Genomic DNA, 20,189 nt, shown 5'->3' on the forward strand with positions numbered 1-20,189 from the left:
TAATTTCATACACGCAGACCACCCCACACACATACACACACAAATAATATATAGAAACTCTGAGAATTTTGAAATTTAATGTGGTTCCTTATTTTACTTTCTTTTTAAATTTAAGATAGAATATGAATATGTGAAGGTGTTGTACATACGGGTTTTCTAACATGCTTACTGAATGTGAAAGTAGAGCTCACAGAAATTATGTTGTATGCGTTTAGTTAAAATCTCTGGATTATAATCGGGATATATTTTATGAATGATAGCAACTTTACTGATATTGATACAAGACCGAATATTCCACTCAGTCCCAATTAAGACCACTTTTCTTGGGTTAGCAAGTCATAGATTTGTTCAACAATTGCATTTCTAGTTTTTCTTGACACATTTACCTTGAATGTTAAAGAGCATTACAGAAATATTTTATATCTAGTTAAGTAAATTTTTATCTAAAAGCGTCTACAGTAGTATCGCATGTGTGGTCCAACGTTCTCGCATTTATTTACAGGAAATAACCGCATTGTTGTGGACATATTGCAATTCATAGATGTATCTATATGGTTTGCAATGGAAATGACCACTTGAGAAGAAAACACAAGTATTATTCCTATAAATGTTTCAACCGCCAAACCGTGAAATAATTAGTATAACCCCACAGCTATATTTCATAGAAATACTTTTATACTTGTTGAAATTATTTTCTACTTTCAATGTGAGTTCAGAACGAAATCAAAGTGTGAAATTGTTTAGAAGACTTTAACACGCATCAATCGAAAGACGATTCATTGACTTTATGAACTTCGCTAATTCGATATTGCGCTAATGTGTATATGATAAGGCACATAAGAAATATTCTTAATTAAAATCAAATACGAATAACTAAATGATATAATCACCTGGAATCACTGCCGAACGATCGGCGTGAATTTCTAGAGAGATATAGTGAAATACAAGTGTTCAACAGACTATTATCTGGAATATATTAAAGTCACTGAGGAAATTTTCATATAACCTAATATTTATTCTTAGAATGATACATATGTACATAACCCAAACTTAATCTTATCATTACTCATTGATTTATGCATTCGCAACTTTTGGTAACGGTGATTATGGATTATTTGTCCTCAGTGAGTGATAATTTCGAGATCAGACATTAGCGTTAATGTTATATGATAAGCTATTGTGTTTATAAATCTGGAAACTCGAATTCTGAAGTGGATGTTTACTATTTTAATATTTTTTACAATTACTACAATGTAGATATAAGTTTTGAATACACAATGTGCTATCTATCTTCTTTATTATATAATGCATATTGTTACAAACATCTCTCCTGGTTGCATTCGCTTGCGAATCAATGTTATTATACATTTTTGAAATTAAATTCTGTTTCAACTGCACATGTGCCTTTGAAATACCAGCTTACACCCAGCCTGTCTGTATATTTCAAAGATTATTTTAGAAATGCAGCATAACATAAAATGCAGCACATGTGGAGTGAGTGACTAAAATGAGTGAAAAACAAATTTTTGTAGTTTAAATTACAATATTTTATTATGGCAGTAACATCGATTCTCTGAAAGATAGGCTGAAATTATGTTTCTCGATGGGTAGTGTGGAGGACTTTTCCTTCATATTTCGCTGAATCTTTAGGGAAATGCATGTAATTTTCCATCGATACTGTTCATGTGCCTTTAGGGAATCAAGTTTGGATTCCTGAAAAAAATTGATAAAACTAAATTATCTCCCGAGACTACGAAAAACGTGTGCATCGTTGTGACACCTACACGAATGAACAGGCAAATCACACCTTATCCTCTTTTTAAAAAATCGATGTTTCATTGAGTTATTATTGTACCAGATATTCAATGTCTGGTCAAACTGAATGATTATAATACATCCGATTACTTTGCGCCAGACACATACAAATAAAAACAGTAACAATCAACTTAATTACATCAATTGTAGCCGGATTCACAATAGAATTCTACACCGACTGCACAAGAACAGAAATTTGCTTATACCACTTTTATGAAATATTGCTTTTTTGATGCGATAAGATATTAGATCTTATGCGATTATTTGAATTTGGTAAAGGCAATACATTACAAGAAATATATTAATTGTCTCTCTGATGCAAAAGATAAACTTCTGTCTAGTATGATTTTATTCAACTGTTTTATGTGATAGTATTCAAATATTTCTTCCAGAAAACAATGTGATGAAGAATAAAAACATTCATTGGACTATATTTTGAAATACTTTCAAATATTTGTTGGCTATATGCTACGATTGAAAGTTTGATGCAAAAACTAATTGGTTAGTCATAATTACAAAAAGATCTTTATAAAAACAGAGTAGACTGGAATCTCTTGAACACATATTTGTTTTATAAATTTAAGAAATTCCATTCAGATAAAATCACTTTCTGTTTCAATTTTCAAAAATCCCTGATGTTTAACTGAAGTTAAGCATGAAGTTAATAGGTCTTTTTGTAAAAAAAAAAACAATTACACGAGAAATATGACGTGACATACTATGTTCTATAGAATTTAAAGACTCTTGACGATAAGTAGGAAAATAAATTAAGCGGATTATAGAAATTAAATACATGAGTCGACTAAACGATTATGAACGTAAATATATATAACACAATCAATGGTAGCTCTGGAAGAAATAATGGAGGATCGTTTTAAATAAATAATTTAATATCGTCTGTCATGTATGTGCTACTGTATCGCCACTCTTTGATAAATATTGTATTACTAAATGGTCGCATGTTTGTTTAGTTGAGTGTATTGAAATATGTGTTTTGTAGGAATGTTTGTTAACAATGATTATAAACAAGGCAAATATCGTTTCATACATAAAATTAAAGTAATAATAGAGTCTCTATGCCTTCGTTCGACAAAGCTGAAATTGACAACCAAATCTCTCAGAAATTAAACCTAGCTTTTCATTTGTTGAGGAAGAAAACACTGTTACGTTAAAACACGTTACAGGTCACTACTGAATCAAGGCGAATATTAGCCTAGTTATAGCAAAACAATTGTTTCTAATATATACACAACGAACGGGTGCAGTGTCGATGTGACAGTGTTTCTTTATATCATCAGATATAGCGATGAACAAGCATTTGGTTTTGTTGAGCCTCTTGGGATGAAAAGCAAAGCTGACTGTGGTTGGACTTGAAATCAGAAGGGAAAGAGCCTGAAGAAATGCAGCAAGTTATTTTATTTTTCCCATTGCTTTAAATATTTATACAACAAGAAAAGATTAAAGGACAAACGTAGTAAATATCTATTAAGAACATATACAGTTATTAATTTTACATGATGGAAGCCCTTAAACAGCTCCCGACAAAATAAGTTAAAATCGGTTGGTGAAAAGATTCGCATGAGAGTCTATTTTAATATACTCTATAAATTGATTTGAAAATTGTATTTTATATGAATTATCAATATGAGCTACAATATTTTGTTTCATAAATAAGTAGTATTTACAATATTTTGTTTCATAAATAAGTAGTATTTTTATTAATCATATCAATTTTTCTAAAGGAGACTAATACTAGAATCAGTTTTGAGCGCATTGTTAAAAGATTTTGATAGCTGAGAAATGAAGGTGTATTTTCCAAACAGCACACTGGCTAATTAATCTTGTGATTAATATATGCATTTTATATTTACTACTACTACTACTACTACTACTACTACTACTACTACTACTACTACTACTACTACTACTACTACTACTACTTATGTGTCGCTTGTTCATTACTATTGATAAATGTGGATAAAAACAAAAGCTACGTCAAGGACTAACATTATTTCATTTCGACAAATGGAGGAGGAATGTGCTGAATATTTTGTAAACCGCTACAGCTCAATTTAGTCAACTGGGGCTACTACAGCAGATACTTGCGTAAAATGCCGTGCAATGTGGATTGTATACTAAATCATTTAGCAGCAAATGTAATATGTTAGAGCAATAACGGTGCAAAATTATAGCATCATTTTGTGAAACATAAATTGTACAATCCAGATTGTGCACTGATGTATATTCTTCAAACTATAATAATTGTAATAATTAACACAGAATTGTATACTGATTACGTAATTCAATATTGGACTTTGAATAGCCACCTAGTTGACGGGTCACAATACGGCCAAAATTTGTTCGAAATTGTGTCTTATGAAACAGTGTAATAAACATTGTGAATTTTCCTCACCTATAATTGGTTCTCTAATATACACACCATTGAATATATTAACACTGGCTTAACTACTATTCACAGGTGAATGAGTTAGTTAATATTTTTCCTATTTCATTGTCCTTTACTATTTCATTTATGCTTTATTGTTTTGTCATATTTTGTTTCAAAATCTTACTTCTCCCATTTCTTAGTGTTTCTAGCAATTTCTATTCCCACTTATGCACGCCTTTTCTGTTTCATTTTCATCTACATTTGAAATTTACTTCCACATTATTTTCTTCTTAGCTCTTCCTCCTACGTTTACTTTTGTACAATTTCCACTCCCGTAGATTTTGCATTGTTTCTATTTATCGTAACGACCCTCCTCCTCCACTTCATCATCATCATCATCATCATCATCATCATCATCATCATCACCATCATCATCATCATCATCATCATCAACATCATCATCATCATCATCAACATGACCACCACTTTTTCAAAAGAAATATACAGATATGCTGAAGGAACTGAATATGTGTGTAATGACGCTGATATAGTCGTGGGAAGCATGTGATATCAAATTCAGTAAAGCAAACGATATAATACAATATCATGAACATACAGTGTCATATATGCGTGTTTTACCGATCTATATATGTATGTGCTTGTGTGTGTGTGTGTATGCGTGTGTGTGTGTATGTGTGTGTGTGTGTGTGTGTGTATGCATGCAAAGAAACACAGGTTCCCTTATCTATAATTGTATGCGTGTATTCTTATACTATGTGTATAACCATAGACATTGAATAGGATTTACCTAATATATACACTTAGGCGTGTGCACACACACACATGCACGCTCGCACCCATATATATATATATATATATATATATATATATATATATATATATATATATATATATATATATATATATATATTCATGTGCGTGTGTGAATGTACACTATTATGTGTGCATATGTAATATATATATATATATATATATATATATATATATATATATATATATATATATATATATATATATAAATATATATATATACACATGTATGTTTTTTTAATTGATGATATCGTTTGGCTAAGTGAAACAAATTATTTCAACATAATATGTTCTCAGAAAGAATTTCTATAGAAGGCAGAGCCAGCAAAGTGCAGGATATCCGTTATATTGATCTGGGTTAACGCAAGTCACCCATAGATTTATCAACTTGACATGGCCTTCTACAATCTCAATGTTTGATCCTAATCGGTCATGTCATGCCCAATTATCCGTAATTATCCTACAGCTAACTCCAGAAAATGCGAATCGTTACAAGATACAATTCAATAGGGATGTTAACAAAATGATTTCAATGTTTTTACACAGAGTGACGATGTTAATTTAGGATGATACAAATGGGAATTTCATGATTCAGAGCAACGTTAAAATCGCTTCATATGTGTTGGATAATTGTCTGAAAATATTACATCAAGTAATTACAAGGAACCCATGAGGCGGCTGACGTAATACTGAGTGGCTAGCGATAATGGTAACTAGAAATCTTGAAAGAAAGTTTCGACAGTGATGGATTTTAGTGAGGGGATATTTATTTGAAAAACAACTATGTGAATTGTAAGGTTCATTATTTACAAGGATCGACCACCGTTTATAGAGCTTTGGTTAAAATACTTTCTCCTGTAGAGTGGCCGTCAAGCGTAAATACATTTCCTTATGATTTCAGGAACCTGTTGCACCTCAGTTAGCCATTACTTAGAAGAGAACATTGAAAATCACCGTAAATTCATAACTCAATATCTCATCAAAGACGATACAAGTGACAGAATAAATGAATTATATATCTACATGAATTAGTAACAGCCCATTTAACTGTACATGTGTATATCTGTAGATATATACACACAGACACATGCAGACACACCTACACACATATACACACACGCACACAAAATTCATACGTGTATATATATATATATACACATACATATATATATATATATATATATATATATATATATATATATATATATATATATATATATATATATATATATATATATATATATATAGAGAGAGAGAGAGAGAGAGAGAGAGATCTTTATAGAAATATATATATTCACAAAGACGTTAGTTCACGCACACACATATTTCCCAAATATCTTCTGCCAATATAGAGTAAGATAAATGAGTTTATGTAGACTGCGAAATGCTACATTTCAATACGTATTCACGGGCGTTATATTTAAAATACCCGAATGGAAAATAAATATCAATAATTAATGCCCACTCCTGAAACACATTCTAGCCACATCCCTTACGCATACGCACACGCAGGCGTACATACGTACATACATATATAATTGCATACATACATATATACACACACACAAGATGTGATAAATGATGGACAGACTGTGCTGAACAGCTCTTTCGCACTGAATCTGTCATTGAGGAAGCCACGCAATACCACCGCAATCTCTTAACAATATGGTTTGACTACAAGAAAGCGTTGAACTTTGTGCCTCTCTCACTGTCATGTATGATAGAATCAATATACCTTGCCAAAGTACCAACCGCTATAGTGAATATAATAGAAAAAATGAACACAGCATGGTGCTCACTGATAGCACTCACAACTACTAATGTAACGCCTATTGTTACAAGCGGAATTTTTCTGTAACGTTTGTGCTGGCAGCGAACCCCTCCTCACCTTGTTAACAAAATAGCAAAATCACATACTGATATATGCAGAAAAGAATAACATTAAGGTCACCCCGCCCTTGTTTTGTTGATGATCTAAAGTGATATTCGTGTAACATGAAAAACATTGATAGACAATTATAACAAGTTACAACATTCTCATGAAACATAGGAATGAAATTTGGACAAGATAAATACACATGATGGTTAGCCGAAGAAAGTTTGTCAAACATTCGGAGAACATGTACGTCAATGGCTTGCCTATCTCCCTTATTTTTAATGAAGAAGACTACAAGCCTTTCGGAATCGATGAGAATATTCCCTATGTTGGTGCTGTTTCTAAAACCAGAATAACAAAAGAATACTTCTGTAAACTCTGGAAAATACAGAACTCAATGCTGTCTGCATTGAACAAGGACATATGTCACAATGCCTTTTCAGTGCCAATACATTTGGGATATTGAACTGGAGACGAGATCCGCAGCCTGGACATCAAAACAGAAATGTTAATGGTCACTAGTGGTACCTTCCACTTTAAAACTAACTAGGTTTGAGCAACGGATTAAACAACACCGACAAAAGTAGTTGTTTAGAATCGTGGAATAAAGATTTTTGCAAGAAATTAATGCAATTCTATATTTAAGAGATGAGAAATTATGCACATTATTTGCATTATTTACATTTGACGGGTATCTGTCCGTCATACGGTGGAGTGGTTAAGAGCGCCGGCTACTAACCCCAAGATTTTGAGTTCAATTCCAGGCAGTGTCCTGAATAATAATAATAATGATAATAATAATAATAATAATGATGATAATAATGATAATAATAACAACAACAACATCGAAAAATACTTTAGGAATGAGAGCCCAGGTTCTAAATTTCCTCAAGACACCTGATGATGGTTGGAGAGTATATCAGCCGAAACGTTGTGTTAACAACAAACAAGATAAGGACAAATATCAGTCAAATGTAAATAATGTGAAGAAATTTATTATTTAGCATGCGAAAGTTTAGTTCCTGATGTTCGAGGTGAGATATGGAGCAAGCATGAACAACATGATAGTAGAGTTGAATGGCTCTGCAATCTGAAGCAGGCAATTTCTCATCTTCAATAAGACGCTATCCTTTTTACAGAGAACAGTATTAGAAATATGAGCAAAATGATAGCCTTTATAAAGCGTTTAGCCCTAATGGTGTACAGAAAGTGTTGATGAAATTGGTGAAGTAGGTGCCATAATCTGATTGCAAAGCAAAAGATAATTCCTTGTTGAAGCTGTGAAGAAGCGTGCGAACCTAAATTCCAGCACGAATGCAAGAAAAGCTCTTGATATTTCGAAATCGTCGATACACAGGATTTTTAAAATGAGTTTAAAGCTAACTGCATGCAAGAAACGATCCTGGCAGTTAACTTCAGCAGCTTTCAAGAAGAGACTGCTCGACAGGTTTAAAACTATGTTAGCTGAGATGAAGCGCGCCACTAACAAAGTGTTGACTTGGTCCGACGATATCTTCACTGTGGAGGCAGTCACCAACTGGGAGAATGACAGGCTTTATGCACGTATTGCAGGATATTTTCCCGAACGTACCAGGAGTTATTTACGCCATCAAAAGGCAGCTTCACTCACTGTGTGGGCCACAGTTGCATCTGATGGGTCCAAGTCTCCCTTGATCTATATCGATACTGGCGTCAAATGTTAACAGTGAAGTTTATGTGGAAATATTGGATGAGAGACTATTACTCTGGGTCACAGAATGCTTTAGTGCCCGTCACGTCTTCACTCAAGATCGGGTGCGGCCCATACATCCAATTTTACACAAAGGTGGTGCAAAGTGCATTTCAACGGATTTGGAGCAAGACGATATGGCCTCCCTCATGTGCAGATATCAATCTCAGATATCAATCGCTATCTGGTCCATCTTAGAGAGTAATGTTTGTGCTAGCTCTTATTCAAATGTATCAGATCTGATGCAAATCCTTCTGTCTTCATGGGTCAAGCTGGATAAAGAGGTAGTACAATGTTATGATCAAGGCGAAGGGTGATCACTTTGAAATGTAATTACTACAATGGATTGAAAATTGACATTAAAACGGGTACACTAAATTTCATTATCCTATCTTAAATTTATTTTGAATAATTAAGAAATATCGACAGGTAAATCTTTCTGGGATACCCTATATATATATAAATGTATATGAACCAATACATACTTATATACGTATATGCTTCTGAATGTATGTATTAATGTGAATCTGTATGTATATATATTAATGGACTTTTCATACATTTTCTGTGTTACTGATTTCTGTCAAATTCCAGTGTAAATTCTATGATCTATTTATACAATGAAACATTTGCTCAACGTTTCACGCTCAGATATCTAGCACTGTAGTTTTTGAATCCGAAAATAACGTCAACTTTGCCAACGAATTTTAAATTATTGTTCAGCTTGCTTTGCAAAATGAAGGCATGTCTTCTGTATTTAATATAAATAAGTAACTTGTCGATAATATAATGATACACAATAAAAATACCGTTGTTTTCAATTTGTTTTATATTTACTTGGTATCAAAGTTGTTAATTTTCCCAAACACATTATTTCTGAATGCTCATTATCATTTCATTTTATACAATGTATAAAATATTTACCTGGCAATGTTTTAAGCTAATTGCACAATAAATTTCCAATTTTAAGAAAAAAATATCAATTTTAAAGTAGTTGTAATAGAGATATAAATATCCTGGTACGTATGTTATTGCAATTGTGCATATTGTTTAACAGTGTGATTAATCAAAAATATTGCTTTACAACTTCCAATTACCAAAATATCTCTAAAACTAGATTTTAGAGAACTGTTTTATTCAGTGGATAAATCTAATATTAAATCTACATTTCACAAAAAAATTAATACTAATTTGTTTTGTTGTTTCCTTTATTAATTTCGCATTCAGCGAAGGATAAACACGTTTTCATTTGTTTCATGCTACAGTGTTTACCAATCAATAATCTCTGGAGAGAATTGAAAGAACATTCCAATTTCATGTTCTAAATCTGATCGAATAAACAGTATGCCTTTTACTCAAAATTGCATGTTGTTGGCAGTTCATATGTATCTGTATTATGCGTTATCGGCTTAACTTCATATCCATCACGTAACATAACATATACACGTATGCATACTAATGAATAAAACATTAAGTATACAACAGTTAATATATTTTTCTGATAATAAGAAAAATTTGGATTAACTACTGACCCGATGAGACTGACATATTTGTAAGGTAACATGAAAGAATAACGCGAAACAATTCGAGAATATATTGTTGGAATTAGATTATGATCCTAGAGAGATTAGGGGTAGATCGTTGGTTTTCTTCCCTTGGTTAATATGCTAATGTGTACAGATACTTTTACAAGATTTTGCTCCGTTAACGAACAAGTGGCACTATGGAATTGTTACTGACAGATGGATGTGAATAGAATATATTTACTTAAAGTCACCCCCTCCATGTATTTAATACAATTTCCATGCGCATACATGTAACTCTCACTTCATTTTTCTCTCTCTACAAAATGCCATATTCGTTTTAATATCCTTTGATAATCAATATTTTCTTCGGCAGCTCCGTAATCTGGAAAAGTATTATGGAACGAGAGAGACAGACAATGAGGAAAAAAGAGAATGCGATGATATGTGTATATATGTTTGCGTCCGTGTGCGTTCGTCTGTGTGTGGTTGTGTGTGTGTGTACGTGTGTGTGTGTGTAAGAGAGAGAAAGCGGGATGAGTGAGAACTAGTTTTTTCACAGTCGTACATTTTAAAAATAGTAAATAAATCGCAGTAAGGCATCTTAACAAAACCAACAATTTTGCGATTGTCTTTAAATATCTGAATTACCTCCCCCACCCCAGAAAAAAGAAAGAAAGAAAGAAACAAAGAAACAAGTTAGTTACTGCTGGAGCCGTTGTATTGAAATGGGTTTAACTAGAAAACATCGGATAAACATTAGCATTAAGTTTGAACAGATGAAAAGAAAAATCCAATCAACACGTGTAATGAACACACATACACATACACATTACCGCGCGCGCGCGCGCACGCTCTGGCTCTCTCTGTCTCTCTCTCTCTCTCACACACACACACACACACACACACACACACATTCTCTATCACACACACAAGCACGCAAACACACAGACAAACACACCAACACACACTCACACACACACACACACATATATATATATTTATGTAATAGTATCACTCGAAATAGAGGCACTGTAGATTCAACTCATAAGAGGAAGCATACATAAGGAAGTAGAGAAGCGAGAAACATAATTCCATATGCTGCAACCAAATTTAAATACTCGAGAGAAACAAGGGAGTTGGGCGGGAAGAGAAAGATTAGAATCATGGTCCCACAACAACAAAGGTGAAATGGTGTTGGTAAAAATCGAAGTGAACGACTGATCAAGGGAATAGTTCACATTTACTCACAAACGCACCTAAATATGCTGAATGAATAAATATATACATGCATACATGTACAGATACGTATACACACACACACACTTATATATATATATATATATATATATATATATATATATATATATATATATATATATATATATATATATATATATATATATATATATATAATATATATACGTGTGCGATGGGTAACTTGTCACTATTTTATATTTTTAATTTTGCACACTGTCTTTTGTGTTTTTATTTGTCGACTACATATATTGTAGGATCAGTTGGGCATCATGTGTGAGAAATATAGCACCATGACGCAATTCACTCTGCCAGAAATTTGGAAACGACATGCTGTATTGCTTGGGATTCGCGCCGGAAGATCTGAAACGAATATTTCAGAGTGTTTGGGAGTCAGTCTGAGGACATGTACCGAGAGTGATAAAAATCAAACATGCAGTCAACATCATGGCGTTTGGAGTGATCACTAATGATGGCGACGTTATACCTCCATTCATCTTCTTACACCGTCTCATACTTCACACGGAGGCCTGCATCAACTGCCTGGGGGAGGTAGTGCTACCCTAAGTGAAGAGGATAGTTGTTGCAAGACCCTGTGTCTGGCAACAGGACTCTGCACCATGCCACGCAAGCAGGAGAACCCAGTCAAGGCTGTCAGACAATTTCTGAGACCACACCACCCCTAACATGTGGCCACCTAACTCCCCAGCCTGCAATACCCTTGATTATTATATGTTGGTCGCAGTTCGGCGAGAGACCAACAAAATTCCTTGTAACATCAAAGATGATTTGAAGGCACGGATTATAGAAACATGCACCAACTTAAACAATGGGACCGTCCAGAAGAGTTGCAGGAGATTCCGAGGCCGTGGTCGAAGTCTATGGCGATTTTATTGAATAAATTTAGTCTTTAGTAATTCAAGATATTTTTATGTAATTTTCCGTAAATATATCTGTTAAAATATGTCATACACATTATTTTTTATTAAGCTAAAGTTCGCTGTTTGCCAAACACTTCTTTGCCCTTTTCTCGGTAATATATATTAACCGGCCACATTCATGGTAACAAGTTTGTGAAAGGAAGCATTTTGTTGTAGCCATCATCTTTTAAATTTTCATAAGCTCTTTCAGATTTTTATAGTCCCAGATATCGAGAACATTTGTAGCATATGAATTAAGAATTTGTTTTCTTTACGCAAGTTCCCACATTCAGCCTTAGTTTGCGCCGAACGGGTCAGTATCTATGCTGTTGCTCCAGTAATAATTGGTATGACGCTGAAAGTGTATATTGGGTACTGGATTTGTAAACACTTTGTCAATGGTCCATATATGTTCTCTTTCTATTGTATTTTTCTAACCGCATTCGTGTCCAAAATGCAGCTGATCTTCACATCAGTACATATGAACTGAAGAAAAAGAGTATGGAAGCATTCACTAACATAAACAAGGAGAGCATCCAGATGACTTGCAGGATATTCCGAAGAATGTAACAAATATATTAAAAAAATGTTCTCCCCATTTGTAAAACCACAAAGAGATGAGTCGACATCCCAGTATCAATTGATTTCACTATCTGTGCCAATGGCACTTAAATGTCATCAGCCAGGCTTACTACATATAGTGATAGATGAGTGGATTTGGAGAGATCAAACCTTTCTTTTACACGCCAGCAGGCGCATCTCGTACCCTGATGTTTATTAATATATATTTTACCTATTTTGGATATATTTGCTTGCCAATTTATCATTATTGTTTTAAAGATAATGATAACTTCTTTGAATTTTGAATTTATATATATGTATAAAACCTATTTTGGTGTGTTTACGTCCCCGCAATCTAGCGATTCGGCAAAAGAGATCGATAGAATAATATAAGGCTTACACACAATAGGTCCTGGGGTCGATTTGTTCGACTAAAGGTGGTGCTCTAGCATGGTCGCAGTCAAATAACTGAAACAAGTAAAAGAATAATAGAATATATTTATACATACACACACTGATATACATATACATACACATGCCCATACCTACATATGCCTTCACACACACACAGGCACACGCGCACACGCGCACACGCGTACACGCGCACACAGGCACACGTACGTGCCTACATATGCATGTGCAACACCCACACATACACATTCATGCACATACGCAGACACGTAAACACACACCCTCACACAAGCACACTTATATTTACGTATATCTGTACACGCACACACAAACGTATGTACTTAGACACATACTTGCACATATATGCACAAATCTGTGTTCCATTTTATTTATGCATCTGCACTTCACCACCCGTCTCACCAGCCAACTAGCATGTGTTGGTACATTTTAATTATACGCAGCAGCGTTGTAAGTTTACGTGTCTAAATACCGTGCGAAAATCCAACACGTCGCTAGTAGTAGTAACAATAATGGTAATATATACCCTAACAGCTCAACGAGTAGTACTAAGAATAGTTATAATAATAATCATACCAAACACACCAGTAACCACACGCAGAATGTCTAAAACCTAGATAATAAGATCCCAAGCCATAAGAACATGGTAACCAGAGATATATACACAGGAACCAACAATGAGACAGAGAAATGTAGTAATGGACAACACAGCAGCACCATTAAACACACGACACCATAAAATCCCAATACCACACCATTCACTCGACGAAACAAACCTAATAGGAAATACAAAAAGCATGATATCCTATGGTACAACCCGATCCGGAGTTCGAACATCACATCCATGATCGTGAAAGAGTCCTTTGCTGCACCCGAACGTTGCTTCCTTAAAAACGGCAAGTATAGCAACTATTCAACCGGCATACTGATATATGCAAACTCATCAAATATAAAGCACCACATTCATAGGATTAATTATCGAAACTTAACACAGCGCACAGACTGCACTGAAAGTAAGCCCTCAAAAATTGACCGTGGCATATATTACAACACCCGGGACAATGCAAAAACCAAGCATGAATCACAGAAACAATCATTCAAACAATAATACCAACCAACTGAGAAGAAACAGCTGCAACAACTACAATAACTAGCCAACACATGACAGACGCAACAAGAACATAAATGCACCCAGAAAGAATAAAAATATTAATAGGCTGACCACGAGCAATAATGCAAAAATAACCCATTGGACTGGTACTGGCTGCACACACGCAAACAAAAATATTGACCAACTATGTTCATGTAGGGACCTATCGAAATCTCCACCGGACACCCGAAACGGAGTGTACAAGTGCACCGTAAATATTAGAGGAGGTCCTTATGTATATATCGGTGCATCGGCCGATAATTTCAAGAATCCGTGTCGCAGGCACATCGCCAGCTTTCGAAAAATCCTTAAACAGTACGCAACATCACTGGCCGATTTTGTCTGGCGATCCAACGAGGAGAAAACAAAATACGACCTGGCCTGGTCAATAATTAGACACGCGAGACTCTTTTACACGATATACCATAAATGCTAGCTACGTTCCGAGGAGTCATGTCGATCTTAATAACAAAGGAGTGGATTATAAACACATTTACAGAATGACTACCCAGATGCATGCATACAGCTAAGCACACGTTCACCATTACAACGTAAACCACACTTAGCTGACACAAACCATAATACCGACAACTCGGATTAAAACCCACCACCACCGAGTTGAAACCTCATGAACTGCAACCATAAAACCTATACCAACGAAGGACTGGATTCCAACGCTACATGTATTTAGATATATAACCTTACAATGCAGCAGTGTATAAGTCAAATGTTGCAACAAATACTAGCAGGCTTCAGGGACGGGCGGGGAATTGGAGTTGCATACATCTAAAAGGGAGTGCAGTCACTTGTATATGTGTGTATGTGTCTAAGTACATGCGTATGTGTGTGTGTACAGATATACGTATATATGAATGTGCCTGTGTGTTGGTGTATGAGTGCGTGTCTGCATATGCACATGTGTGTGCATGCCCTGGTGCCGCACATGTATATGTAGGTGCGTGGATGTGTCTGTGTGTGTGTGTGTGTTCATGTGTAGGAAGGTATATGAAGGCGTGAGTGTGTGTACCTATATGTATATCTGTGTGTATACTTATAGACAAGAGGTGGACGTATGTGTGTCAGTGTGAATCTTTGAACGTGTATAGAATATATATATGTATGCGTGTGTGTGTGTCTATGTGTGCGTATGTCTCTGTGTGTCTATGTGTACATATGTATGTACACATAACTGCTTGATTAAGTAATCGTTTTCCTATTTTTTCTTCTACTTTGTTTTTCCTTTAAGCAGTTGTGAAAGTGAAAACTGATTAGGTAATTGTACTAGAGAGGAACGCAGGTTTTCCACGTTCATATTTTCATATTTGAAATTTTGCATTTCTGTTGTCTCGTTTGCATTTTATTCATTCCCTAACTAGACAAGCATATAACAACATGGCCGCCGACACTCAAGATATATAGTGGAACAATTCTTTATAGATGTACCTGATGAGATCCAGACTGCAAAATGGATGCAACACATGCTGAACAGAGTCCCGCACATAAAGGACAATAGCAGGACGGGTGGAAACGAACGATGTACAGAATAAAGTTTAATACCAAATCAATCTTCTCGTTACTAAATATAATTAACCTGTAACAGGATGTGTGTAGTTACTAATTTATAGTGAGTGTTCGGTGAATAAATGCATAAGTGTATTCGTGAGAGAAACCGTTTCAGTGTCCTTGTTAATAAGTGTGAATAAAGAATGTTCAGAAGGCAGTTCATTTACAAACAAAACATTGTAAACGTTATTGAAATAAAACAAGCGCTGGCGAGTAGTAACAACAATTAATATGCATATGTATGCTAACCAAATACACGTGTATGCGAGGCATGAAAAATCTGACTTACTTCGTCGAAGGCAAGTGGGCGATGACGAAAATACATATAAAATTTCTTCGCAGTGCCAAATCCATGGGAAAAACGATTTGACCGTACGTCTGTGTTGGCGAGTAGTTCACAGCTTGCAGGATGATTGCAATAAGAGGAGATTTATTTTTGATGAATTTGACTGACCAAATACAGCACGCAGCACCAGAATCAACGAGAAAAGTTTGCGCGACAAGTCCTCAATGAAAAACGCTAGATTACGAGGGTGAGAATTGGGAGTAGCTCTCGTGCTCAGTGTCCCACTGTGACTTTTTCCTGACACGAATAAGCACACGGTTGAATACATTTCTAGGCAGCAACACCAACATGTTTATGATATGCACAGTGTGTTAAAGCAGAGCCAGGAGAGAAAGATCGATGTCTAGGAGAGGATGAACGACTGTACGACACTTAGGCGCAGCCCGTAAACGTTTGACCTCGCTAGTTAAATCTTGAATGTCTTGTAGAGTCACTACATGTTTCGAATTAGCTGGAACCTTCCACAGCACAATGAACTATGCTACAGCAACCAAAGAAATCATTCCTGTCTCGCTACAAACCCAAATGACATTGTGGAGTTCCTGAAGTAGAGCCTTCGGAAATATACCACGACTGCGATGATAACAGGGAGCCTAAACTGCACCAGTGCTCAACGCTGCATTTAAACACACTAATCTATTAGTTCTAAACGTCTATATCCTTTCTAATTGATTACATAATGTCCCCCAATATCTATAACCGTCTATTTTTCAAATCCTTCAGTTTTTAAGCATGATTTGATTAGCTAATACCTCCCCCTACTGCCCCCTTTCACGTCCCATCTTTTTTAACAACTTAATGTTTACATTACTAAGATATGTGAATATGCGGTCCTCATCTATCTTATTCAGTATGTATTTTACCACTGATTTGAGATCCTTTGAAAAAGGTTGTAAGCATTAGCTTTTTTACAAAAAGGATGTAAGCATTAGCTTTTTTTATATCTGGTTATAATGTGGGTTTCTTACAACTAGAACACTTAACATGGTTCGAATCCTGCGCATCTGAAACACCGTTCACCAAATGACCAAATTGAAACATGTGTAGCCATTTTTTATGCTTTTTTCCGTTAATTTATGCCCCTTTTAATTGTATTTAGATTAAATGGTTTGCTCTGTTTTTTAACGTGATACAAATAAAATAACTATCTTATATATAGTTTCCAATCCATTTTTTAAAAAATAAATATAACTATAAATTAGACTGTTTATCCCTATATATTGTGAAAGTCCACTCAATATATCATGGATAACAGTATTTGATCTCTGGATTTCCCAATTCCTAAAGAGGAAATTACATCCTCAAATTAACTGAAAATACGCACATCTCTATACACGTATATAAACATTTATATCCGCGTTTAGATAATGCGGAATAACCGTTTGTAAATATATGTATATATATATATATATATATATATATATATATATATAACTGGAAAAATGAAGAGACTTAATCTGGGTACTTCATTAAAGGATATTCCAGTACCGACTATGAAGTTTTTATATCGAATAAGATGGAAAGACTTCTACCATGACATAATACAATGAGGAGAAATCTTACTTGAATAAATATAGAAATAAGGAAACAGAATCGATTACAAAACTCTACAAAGAAACATAACATGCTCCGTGTAATAGACATTTTGATACTTTCGAAGACAAGATTTGGGATGCAGTTACCAACATCGAATTTGAGAAGCACCCACTTAGAAACCAATACGAGACAATTAAAGAACGTTATTCTCGATTTAAAATCTAAATGTGGAATTTTGGTTACCTCGGACAAGGCTGCAAATCTATACTATGTGAACATTAATTTATTCTATGATCGCATTTGGAAGGAAATAATAAAAAAAATAGTAAATAACAATATACTTAGAAATATTAATCTTGTGTGAATATAATATTGATGAATTGACTGAACCGTTTCGGTCCTCTGAGATTTAGAATATCTGGTATGGACGATAAATGTAATTTCCTAACTGACCCTGAAGTAAGATTTATTTGTATTTATTATAATAAATACAAAGCAACCACAAATTTACAGTTAAAAGAATAATAATAGAAATAAAAATAATTGCAATTACAACGATAATACAAATATGAATTACAATTAACATAAATCCAACTACACAATAAAATACAAAAAATAAATAAAAACCCTTAGACCGTAAGAAACAAATTCCACATATAAACACACACGCACACGAATGCAACAAGAAATGCCTGAATAAAAAGGATAATAACATCTGCCTTATCTTACCTTATGACAAGCAGTTAAGGACTAACCTTATTCGAGTACTTTTTTCTACCATAGATAAAGATTTCTTAAATGATAGATCTGGGAAAATTTCCCATTGGTTACACAAATATATTTTTCTAAATATAAATAATTGGCTTTCACTTCATAATATTTCATTAAAAAATAATAATGTTCTATACATGTGATAGAAATATTCTAATATAAATTACATAAACCTAACCGTTCTGATTGTACACATACACCTTCGCACATCTTTTATACAAATTCAGCTTTTTAATGTTCCGATCGCACAATAAGTATTACATATTCTCTCTACATATTATTTAGTAACCCATTTCTTGTTATAGGTACAATTACAACCCTATTTTTATTTCCATAATATTAATTAACTCTTAAATATAATATATTACGGGGATGTACTTGCATAGCAAGCGCTGGGATGCTGTACGGAATTTTGTCAGTGAAGAGGTCAGGATCTGAAAGCCACGAAAATATTTTCACAAATTATATTTAAATGTTGAAGTGAATCTAACGGTTTTTGCGTGTTTTTAAATTACCTTTAAACACCTAGCACGCTGCAAATATAATATAATATTCTCAAAACTTTCAAATTTTATATTCTAATTTTCACAAATTCTAATCTCAACTTATCTCCACCTTATACAATACTTCATAATATCCCCTTAATTGTAAATTTCACTACATATATATATTCCACAGTAGCATATATACTACTGATTATTAATTAAGTTTCCAAAACTTACCTCATAACCATGTATTTATATTTTTCCATATTAGTGATATAAATATATATTACCCCTATTTAAAACCATGATATTAATATGATTATTTATTAAAATTTTTATTAAATTTTAAAATCTTTCAGTTTCTGAAATCTTTTAAATATTCCAAACCTCACATCATTAAGAATTGAGACCCTATCTCTATTTAAATATTGTAAATCCACTCACATATGCACATAAAATTGCATATACATATATATATGTATATATATATATATATATATATATATATATATATATATATATATATATATATATATATATATATATATACATACACATACATACATGTACGTATGTATGCATGTATGTATGTACGTATTAGTAGCGTGTAAAGACTTCTGAGATTGGTCATGTAATAAATACTTATTGGTTTAGCTGACTCATTTTCAAATTATTTCTCTAAGAGAACACATTTAGTTACGTAATATGGTGATGGTTTTAGACCGTTACTCTGTCAAAGACAAATAAGTTGCTTTATCAGGCTATTCGCCAATTCCGGGTAAATAATTGACATTCACTTGAGTAATGATATTTACTGATCTTCGTACATTAAAACACTACGTCTCGCGCACACAGACGCGCGCACATTGAACATACACGCATATACATAAGCACGCACACAATGAAAGACAGCGAAAATTCAACATTGTAGAAAGTCCTAAAAACATTAAAGAAAAACCTAGCGTGTCTATTCATTTGTTGAGAGTAGCCAAGATGTGAAATATCGCA

General features: G+C 33.9%; 1 protein-coding gene across 1 annotated transcript; it reads left to right on the top strand.

Moving 5' to 3' along the window:
* The first annotated feature begins 8,278 nt into the window (after positions 1–8,278).
* LOC149135555 (uncharacterized) lies at positions 8,279–8,614 on the top strand. The gene has a single exon (XM_089353082.1). It carries the CDS (start codon positions 8,279–8,281, stop codon positions 8,612–8,614), a length of 336 nt encoding a protein of 111 aa, XP_089209208.1.
* The last annotated feature ends 11,575 nt before the right edge of the window (positions 8,615–20,189 follow it).

The sequence above is a fragment of the Octopus bimaculoides genome, chromosome 5 (assembly GCF_046866305.1).
Source record: "Octopus bimaculoides isolate indiv1 chromosome 5, ASM4686630v1, whole genome shotgun sequence".
Taxonomy (NCBI): domain Eukaryota; kingdom Metazoa; phylum Mollusca; class Cephalopoda; order Octopoda; family Octopodidae; genus Octopus; species Octopus bimaculoides.

What these genes read in the sequence shown, in the direction of transcription:
- LOC149135555 (XM_089353082.1), top strand. Translation starts at nt 8,279, where the DNA reads ATGAGTTTAAAGCTAACTGCATGCAAGAAACGATCCTGGCAGTTAACT.